We start from the raw sequence: 9,811 nt of genomic DNA, 5'->3' as shown, positions 1-9,811 counted from the left end.
ACTAAGTAAGCAGTAACTAACAAATAGTAGTTGGGTAAGAAGTACAATATTTCCCTCCAAAAGTGAAGTAAAAGTATGGAGTAGAAGAAAATGGAATTACTAAGAAAAGTAGCTCAAAGTTGCACTTAAGTAACATGCATGGGCGAATATACTGTATTATCAGCTGCTTTCCACCACTGGTGGTGAAGATAGCTGTAGTGGATCAGATCTACACTTGAGAAGAAGATGACTCAGAGCAAAAATCTGACCTGAATTTACTCTTCATTTTCTTCTCAGGTTCATCCCTACTAACTTCATACTAATTACCACATGTCCGCGTCTGGCTAGGATGGTTACAGGTTACAGGCCCAGTTTTGCTTCAACAAATAATTATTTGGGAAACTGTGGCAAAAACTGTTACTTACCTTGATTGTTCACTTGGGGGCAGTGCAGGTCTAAATATTTTCAAGGTTAAATTTGTAGTACTCAGGAGGAAATTTTGCTATCATTCATAGTACTGTATACTACTGGTATTAATAAAAAAATAATAATAACAATTTGTAATTCAATATTTGAGTTGTGTATGAATTTTCCCACTTTTTAAAAATCTAGCACGGACAAATAATATGTAAAAACACTTGACAATATGATGACATTACAGAATAAGTAAAGTAAAGTCACCGTGAGACCACAGAGATCAGAAAAGCAGTCTTGATTCACAAATCACCATGCAAAAACAATGGCTTATTATTCAAATCGCGTAGATTTTTACATTGTGAAAGAGTGTGGACTGATTTAATGCAATTGTAGCGCCAGAGGCCTGCAAAAAACAGGAAACTATCAAGGCTCCAACAGAACAGATTCCCAGGTTTCCCAGGAAATCTAATTGCACTCACAAACATCAACAAGTATGAGGCAGTTCTGTGGTAAGCATCTAGTAGTGTCGGGGCCAGTTCTGAGTAAATTCAGTCTTCCATCAAAATCTTTTAATTATTTATTATTTCTATAATTATTACATGTATGTATTTAATGCGTATTGATACAGAGCCAGATTTTTGGCTTTTGAATAAAAAAAATCACATAACAGACCAAAAGTTGCTACATTTAAGTGTCCAATTGTGCTTGAATTGACTAAACAGATGGCAAAAAAGGTAGGTGGAAGGTCACATGCCCAGTGTGTTTAGAGGCTGACCCCTACGGACACTCGTGACTTTTGGTTCACTTCACACATATATTTGATTTCATGACTGAATGACCCTAAACATGAACGATGAGGCATTGTCTGTTAAATTACTAGTAACTTTGTAATAAATAATGATCCGCAGCTGACTTTCTTTTTGGTACGCTGTGGGTCTTTCCGCAAAATTTCGCTGGACTCAGGACTTGATGGGAAAGCATTTCTTCTTCTAAAGCTTCTCAGTTTTTATCAGATTTAACCCTAGAACACTAACGTCGGGTGATTTTCACCCACACAATTTTGAAGTGATCGAATTTTACAACCAAATGAAGGGATGTGTTGATACTTTCGACCAAATGTGTGCTCAGTACAGCTGTGAAAGAAAAACCAAGAGGTGGCCACTGTGTGTCCTATATGGCATGATGAACGCTGGTGTGATAAACTGTATTTTATCCGAGATATTATATCGGGTAAAATATACCCAACGTTAGTGATGGTGTTACTAATTTTAACCTTAGTGTTCTAGGGTTAATAAAGTCAGAGAAATTTGTCCTGTCAGAAAGATAGCAGTTTTAATGATGTACAGCACCAGGGAAAATCACTCATATGGAGGCGTACTCCAAGATTTGACCACAGATCAGTAGTCAGGACATCTGCATCCTGCCTACTCTCTGCCAGAGAAGCTGTCAGCAGCCCTTTCACGTCATCACAGAGTCTGGGTGGGGCAAGGCAAGCCATTTGGGAAGTGCTGTGCAGAGGTTCAGCTGGAAGTGGCCTAAAGTGACCCAAGCCCAAAACTCCCTCATTTGTCACAAAACAAAAGTTTACTTTGAACTATATATGAGATCCTTCCCAGGAAAGATGCTACAGTTTGTTCTCTGGAGTTCAAACATGAGAATTTATGTTAGAACCAGAATTTATTCAAACCATTGGACCTCTGGCCTTTCTCACAGAAGACAGATAACGCCATGTAGGGTTTTCTTTTTCTTTTTGTGTGCGTGTGTGTGTTTGTGTGTGTAAATCTACACTTTGTTAACTTTTTGTTAATGACTTACCATCATGATACTGTGTAGAAGAAAAAACAACAACAGAGAGAGAAATAATTATTTCAGTGACATTTAATATAAATACAAACTGGGGATATAAATAGTGCACATCTCACACAGCATACATCAAGCTTCCGTTAAGCCTATACATGGAAAAATAATTTTCTGCCTTTCTCCACCTACAAGATGCCAAGATGAAGGAAAGGTGTGAGAACTGCCGGAGCAGGAGTGCGAATAGAAAGTGTGTGCTGACTTAATGTAAACTTTCCCATTTCAAGAAGTCAAGCTCTGAGTTTTTTTAATAGTTAAGCACTGTATGATGTTTGTAATGTTTGTTTTGCAAACTAGATTAAAACAAATTTAACGTTCAGAACACACAGAATAGTGCAGCGTTTATATTTGTACACTAACTTATGTCATTATGTCATGGCTTTGCATAGTTTTAATGTGATGTCTTGCTCTCAATTCCTTCGAAAGTACTTGAAATATGTGCTTTTTTTCATCAAGAAAACAACTAATTTGGCAAGCTCAATACAAGGGCCTTTACTGTGGTGATTTAAATAGCAAGTATTCAAATGAAAAGCTAGATGAGCCATGACCGAAATATTATCCTCATTTATGCTTATGCTGTTATTAACCTTCTGAATGCTACGTCACTTGACTATCTATGGGCCGCTGAGGGATAGTTCAGGAATCAATAGCTTGCTGGCTAATTACTTACCCTTTAAAAGGTCCAAAGAAACAACACAAACTAAATCGATCGAAGATATCAGCGACTGTGACCAACAAGACAGAGAGTTAACAAGCTCCTTCCTGTTTTGTGGCCAATTTTCCAGCTGCAATTGGGTCAAAATAACCCAGAATGTATTAGAATGAAACAAAAGTGGCAATGAAACAAACTCTTAGGTAGACATAATAATGTGACACTTATCCTGCCTGGACAGGATATATTACTACCTTCATTATTGCCCCAACATGTCATTTTTTTATGACAAAACCGCTATATTCTAATGTCATTCCAATTATGGTAACAATGTTCCTGTTATTCAAGTCAAATCTGTTCGGTTGTTTGTGCGAGATGACGCTGAGGGGTCATGAAATGGCCCACTTTTCACAAATCACAAATGTGAAGTGTCGGAGCTTCCCTCATGACCCAAATGGCAAAACAGTGTGACTGCATAATGCCCTGCAAGCTCAAATCTGGGTCAAATACTGTATGCTAAATGTGTAAGTTTCAACGGTAACGTTCAAGAACATCCAGAAAATTTAGAGTCTAGTAAGATCATCAACATGCGACTCAGTATGAGTTGTGACCAAAGAAAATGTTCAGTAAGCCTAAGATCTAGATGAAGTCTCACTGAAGCCACTCTTAATCGGGTTCTCACTGGCTGTGTCACGGCAGTGGCATCTATGCTGTGGTAGCAAATGAGAATTTGTAGTGTTCACTGGGTCTGGGTAATGTGTGGGTATGTGGGAGAAACAGAGGAGATTCACTGCTGAAGCTACCCTTTGATGAATACATATAGTAATGAAAATATATGTAGGTCAGTGAGGTTTTGAAGATCGACAGACAAAATCAAAAGACTATAGAATTTCAACAGCTACAGCATGCAGAGACCTGCCAACTCAGCTACTGCATGTGGTTTTGTGTTTCTAAAAGACAATACATCTTTAGATGTATTAAGTGTACCCTCAACACAATGTGTAATCTGTGATGCTGCAATGCTGTTAATCACAGTTGTCTACATAATCCTTCCCTTTGCAGACAGGTGATAAGCTAATCAATAAGCATTACACACAGCCATTACCAATATTAACTCTGACTTATCAGTGGTCAAACACTATGTGAGCCCATTGTGAAATCATCTAAGTTGCCAGGCTAATGGGGCTTACAGATGAGGACACAGAGAGGATGGAGACCTGTGGGTGATCGAGGCCCTGATATCACAAGTATATGGGTCAGTGAGGGGGAGAAAAAAAAGATGGACCAGGGTAGGGTTTTATTTGCAGAGCCGCAGTACCGCTGCGTGTATCTCATGCCTACTTGTGCTGGGCTGATACCCACTGAAAAGACAAAATGCATTTGCTACCACCTGCATTTGACGGACAGTTGGCTGTTGCTCAGAAATATGGTACGCACTATTATTGCCTACCTCTGTCCATGCCTTGTTAGATTTTCCCTTTCACCTTGTATCATTAATCTAATTTCAACACCAAGCTGCCATGTGTGCAGACAAGGAAAAGGGATACCCAGATAGAAACTCATGACCTGGATACAACTCTTCACTGATCTACAGAACTGACATATAGTATGACTCACTGCAGTCCATTAGACCATATTCGTACACATTAATGATTACACTATGTTGCCATGTTTCACTCTATATGCACACCCTGTGTGGTGTCACGCTTGTAGACAAAGGAGGTTGCATTTAGGTAAACGTGCTTATATGGTTGCTAGGTGGTGACATGTGAAGCACTCATTTCCGGCCATCACAGGTCAGATCTGTTGGTTTTGTGTATTAGGAGATTGTCTGTGACCTATTTCAGAGGAAATGTAGACTATCAGGGGTTTCATTCAAATGAAATTTCACTTGGGCAACAGTCTTACATAAATATTATAGAAGGATAACTAAAATTAAGAAAAATTTTATTTGGTTTCTCCAAAAGTTATTTATACGATACAATGGGCTACTTAAAAATGGACAATGCACCACGTCACATTTCGAAAACAGCTCAGGAATATCTCAAGGACCACACCTAAAGAAGGTCTACGTTCAGTTCACCAAAGGTTGGAAAAGGCTGCTCCACCAACCTCAGGCCTCAGCTCCTTCAGGAGGAGGAGCAGTGAAGATGCAGAACACACACACACACACACACACTGATGACATCAGCATATCATGCTTGTTCTTTCTTTATATTATCCAATAAAATCATAATATTTGGTGTGTAATTCAGAAATCTGACAATAGACGACATCTTAAATCAAATAAATATAGTGCAGGCAGTAAAGGTGATACCATATAAGGTGCCATGCTGGTTACTCTACATGAGGTGCTTCTAAATGGTTAGTTAACAGGTTCCTGAGTATTTGTATCACCGAGGTGTAGTTGTTATACTTTACATCTGAGTCACATGATAAAACAATCAGCACTATAATGCATCACACCGTTCCGCGTGCTGGTGCCCCCTTCACGTATACAACACCAAGCCTGAGATATTGAAGCATTTTTGAAGCAGTGGCATTAAAAACTTGCGTGTGTTTGTGCCGTTACCCTTACTTTGGTAGTCTGGAGGTGATTAGTCACTTTTTAGGTGTCGTTCAAAAATGACTTAGCGGTTTGTAACTAGAGACGTCATCACGCAACGAGAAACGTAAACATTCTGCGCCGCGAAGCAGGAAGCGTGATGGCCGGGGTTCAGCCAAAGCTAGAGAAAGACGGCGATGATTGTTCTTTGTTGCCTTTAGTTCATGACATTATCAAATGGTAAGATTGTCCGCGGGTGTTCGTGTGTGTTGACCCTTTGATTTTCATGGTTCTGTCGGCGCCTCTTCACTCGTTTAAAGCATTTTGGTGTTGCTAAGCCTGTTATAGGCTAATGCTAACGATGGCTATTGATGATACCCAGGCTAACTTAAAAGGTAAATGTCCTAAACAACTTAACACCAGGGGACTAACATTTGTGTTGTTCACCTTTCTCTTTTTAAGCATGGACAAGGATAGCCAGGATGTCCATCAAGAACTGGCCAAGCTGAAGGCAAAAATCCAGGAGGCTCGGGAGCAGATAACCAACATGCCCGGGGTAGACAGCAGTCCGACGGAGCAGCAGCAGCAGCTGGCCACGCTGCGGGAGCAGGTCCGCACCAAGAACCAGCTGCTGCAAAAATACAAAAGTCTGTGCATGTTTGATGTGCCGAAAGCGTCATGAAGCTCAAGACTGGATTGCTGCACGCTCTGGAGGAAACTCACACAGGCGGGGTGCAGGAAGGACTTTTTGATTTAAAACTCAAACATGGAGCAGATTAATGCGTGACTCAAGAATACGGGATGGACGTTTAACTGGAAAAGGACTTGTTTTCCTTTGTCAGCTGCATCATGTCGCAAGATGTTGAACATCAGACAGTGTCCTGTTTTTGTCTTTTTAATTTTTGCATTGAAAACTTGGTTATGCAATCTAAGTAGACCTATTAAATGTAGTTTTTCATGGTTTATCTTTATTATCTTGTGATATTGTGTAATATCCATATTTTTGTAATAAAACAAAGTGATTAAGAACTGATTGGCTTAAAGCCTTGATTTAAATTGGTCCTGCTAGTGGCACGCATTCATTTAAGCGTAGTGGCTTTCCTCGTTAATTACACTATATATACAAAAGTATTGGGACACCTGACCATTATACCAATAATACCTTTATCACATTCTCAATACATGGACTGCTTTGCAGCTGTAATAGCTTTCACTCTTCTGGGAAAACTTTCCACAAGTTTTATACAGTGTTTCTGTGGAAATGAGGGTTGAGGTCAGGGCTCTGTGGGGGTCAGTCAAGTTCTTCCACACCAAACTCATCCAGCCATGTCTTTATGGACTTTGCTCTGTGCATTGGAGCACAGTCATGCTGGAATATAAAAGGGTCTTCCCCAAACTGTGTTGCTGAAGCATTAAGATTTCTCTTCACTGGATGTAGTCCAAACCCCGAAAAACAGCCTCATAAAGAGGTGTGTCTGTATACTTTTGTCTATATAGTTTAAGCATCTTCTTGACAAAATGAAACTACTATCTATGTACTATCAGTATGCAAAGTGATCATCCATTCTGTTGCTTTTAAACTTTTCAATTTGTAATTCAGTGATTAAATAGTGGAATACTGCATTTATTGTTAAGTTACATCTATGTGAAAGTGCTGTGGGAAGTCTGTTTGATGTTTTAACAGTTCATGGGGTGACAGTGTGGTGTTCGACGCAACTGTTTTTGTGTTTCGCTTGAAAGGAAAGAGAAGACAAGACTATGAAAGTAATGTTTTATTTTCTGTTTTCTGAAAAAGTTGACATAGACATAATAAATACACATTCAGAGTCAGATTTGTTCATAATGCAACAAATATTCAAGTTCCACCAAGTTTTGAAAAAAAAACCCAAAACTGCTGAATGTAAACATTTTCCCATTCTCGGTCAGCTAAAGAGGCAGATTTTACAACATTTTCACTACACAGGGACCAAAAGGCCACCTGCCCCATGCGTCTCAGCGCAGAATCGCCTCAGGGCGCGAAGGCTACAGTATTTGGGCACATGTGATTGGCCTCATCAGGGTCTGGAAAGTCTTAAAGAAAGTCTCTTGCAGACAGGCAACGAAAGTGTCAGCAGATGATGCAGCCTCTCTCTTTGGTCTGGCTGCCTCCAATAGCTTTCTCCTTTATGTACATCAAGTCACTGTGCACACTGGGTCTCCGCGCAAACGGCGCCACAATCCCGTATGCGTTCCCATCTTTGCACTTCTTGTTTCGGAGGGACTTTCTGTGAAGAAGCTCGCAGTACTGCAGGGAAACTTTGCAGTGCCGGTCGGGGCTCATTTCGTTCGGCAGCTTGGCCATGGTAAAAAGAGTCTGAAACATTTGGTCCACGTTGGTGTTCTTCTTTGCTGAGATTTCAAAGTAAGCGCAGTGTTCGTCTCCAGCAACCAGCTGCTCGATCTCGTCCTCCTGCACCTCACGATAAAAGTCCCTGTCACACTTGTTGCCGCAGATGACCAGCGGGACGTCCACGTTCTCCTTGGTTTTGTTTCGCAGACAGGACTTGGTTTCATAGATCTGGCGCTTCAGACGCTGCACCTCCTGAAAGGAGTCTCTGTTGTCCAGACTAAATACCAAGATGAACACATCACCTGGAAGACACAAGAGAAGACGGATTCAGTGCTAAATAATTACAGTTTAATAGTCAGCGAAGTCAACAAATTGCCAAACTGCTGTGAGTTTGAAGTGGTTTTAAAAATCAACTTACCGGTAAGAATTGACAGCCTTCTCATTGCAGGGAAGGGATGATTCCCAGACGTGTCCAAAATGTCCAGCTGGTAAACGTCTCCCCTGATGCTGTAGAATTTCCTATGAAAGTCCTCAATAGTAGGCGTGTACTGGTCGTCAAACCTCTCGCTGAGAAACCGAGAGATGATGGCCGTCTTCCCAACTTTAGTGGAGCCCAGAATCACCATCCTGTGGCAATTCTTGGCCGGGATGTCGAACTCATTCTCGGATGGTGACATTTTCTTAATCATACTTGCAGCGGATGCACCCAGAGGTCGACGCTGCTGCAGCAAGAGATGGTTTAAAATCCTATAGGTGAGGGATATAACCTCAGTGTCTGTCTGAAGCCAGAGTGGGAGCAGGTTGGGAATTTATGGGGGAAGATTGCCGCGCCTCCCCAGTGCGTCATGCGTCACTCTCCAGCTCCCCGAGCTGGAGCAAGACCCGATAATATAATGTCACTAAGGGTGTTTGTGTGCGTCAGCCCTGTCTACCCCTTATCCGCGGAAAACGACAAAGACACAGGCTCATTTTCAAATAGAATTCACTTAACTGTTTAAACATTGAGTACGCTTCCATGCCTAATTGAAACAAATTAAATGTTCCTGAAATGGACATAACTGACTGTTTTTTTTTATTATTATCAAAATGAAAGCCCCACAAAACTATTTGTAGTGTGTGCCTCAGAGTTTTAATGCATTAGATTGAGGCATCTCATATTAACCTTTCATGCGCACTCATCCAAAGTAGCAGTTTACTTTGTTTTTGTTGTTTTGTCGGTCATGAAGCTCAGACGGCTTCTGCAGAAATAAAATCGGCTTCATTTGTTCCCTCAGTAGACAAATATTAGTAAACAGGCTGTATTTTCAGCAGAAAGCAGCTGTAGTTTGTAATGTTAGGAGAGCAGAGGGGGCGCAGCGGCACACAGCAAGCACAGATGCCATGTGAAAGGAGAAGAAAAGTGTACTTTTGCTGTTATAATCCTCATAATAACAGCAGGTTTTCCTCTACAACCTTAAATGTTTTATGTGTTTCACTGTAGGTAGGTGCTGTATTTATTTTAGTCATAATTTTAAAAAGTTTTCCCCTTCTTAAATAGCATATTTGTTGTTGTCCACTATTAATTTGTTGGTTTTCAATCTGTTTTGTCATTCCATGTTTTCTGTCATTTCTATTTCTGTCTATGTAGGTTCTCAGCCATCTGGGCTAAAGTGCTAAAGTTACAGTTAAAGTGAAGAAGCCTTTCAGATGACAGGTGAAACGATGCCTTCCCTTCTAGCACTTTAATATTTCTGTTTCTGTTTATTTGTAAAGCCGTCCTCTCTGCTACAGGTTAGACAAAACGTCAGATCATCTCAACAAGAGATGAGAAACCCCACAACTGGAGAACGACCAGGTGTGAATGGTGCCTGTGAGCCATCCAATCCAATGTATTGACTTTCTCTTATGTGTTAATTGAAGAACCCCACAGACAGTCTAAAGATAGAGCTCGCTGTTTGTGACTCAAACTCTGCTCCCTCACTTTGGCACATTAACCACTTATCACCTTTTACTTTTCACCTAAGAATCAGTGTAGAGAGAGAAAATTACTCCT

The 9,811-nt window shown here is 40.6% G+C and overlaps 2 protein-coding genes across 2 annotated transcripts; one reads left to right on the top strand and one right to left on the bottom strand.

Moving 5' to 3' along the window:
• The first annotated feature begins 5,403 nt into the window (after nt 1-5,403).
• Nucleotides 5,404-6,479, top strand: med9 (mediator complex subunit 9). Its single transcript, XM_046416507.1, has 2 exons — nt 5,404-5,690; nt 5,913-6,479. The coding sequence occupies exons 1-2, from the start codon at nt 5,611-5,613 to the stop codon at nt 6,130-6,132; spliced, it is 300 nt and encodes a 99-aa protein (XP_046272463.1). The 5' UTR covers nt 5,404-5,610; the 3' UTR covers nt 6,133-6,479.
• A 718-nt stretch (nt 6,480-7,197) lies between these two features.
• Nucleotides 7,198-8,784, bottom strand: LOC124073252 (dexamethasone-induced Ras-related protein 1-like). The gene is made up of 2 exons (XM_046415362.1): nt 8,198-8,784; nt 7,198-8,081 (listed from the first exon to the last, which is right to left on the bottom strand). Exons 1-2 carry the CDS (start codon nt 8,466-8,468, stop codon nt 7,558-7,560), a joined length of 795 nt encoding a protein of 264 aa, XP_046271318.1. The 5' UTR covers nt 8,469-8,784; the 3' UTR covers nt 7,198-7,557.
• Nucleotides 8,785-9,811: the final 1,027 nt, after the last annotated feature.

This window comes from Scatophagus argus, chromosome 16 (genome assembly GCF_020382885.2).
Source record: "Scatophagus argus isolate fScaArg1 chromosome 16, fScaArg1.pri, whole genome shotgun sequence".
NCBI classification, from domain to species: domain Eukaryota; kingdom Metazoa; phylum Chordata; class Actinopteri; family Scatophagidae; genus Scatophagus; species Scatophagus argus.
This window is presented reverse-complemented; position numbering and strand designations above follow the sequence as displayed.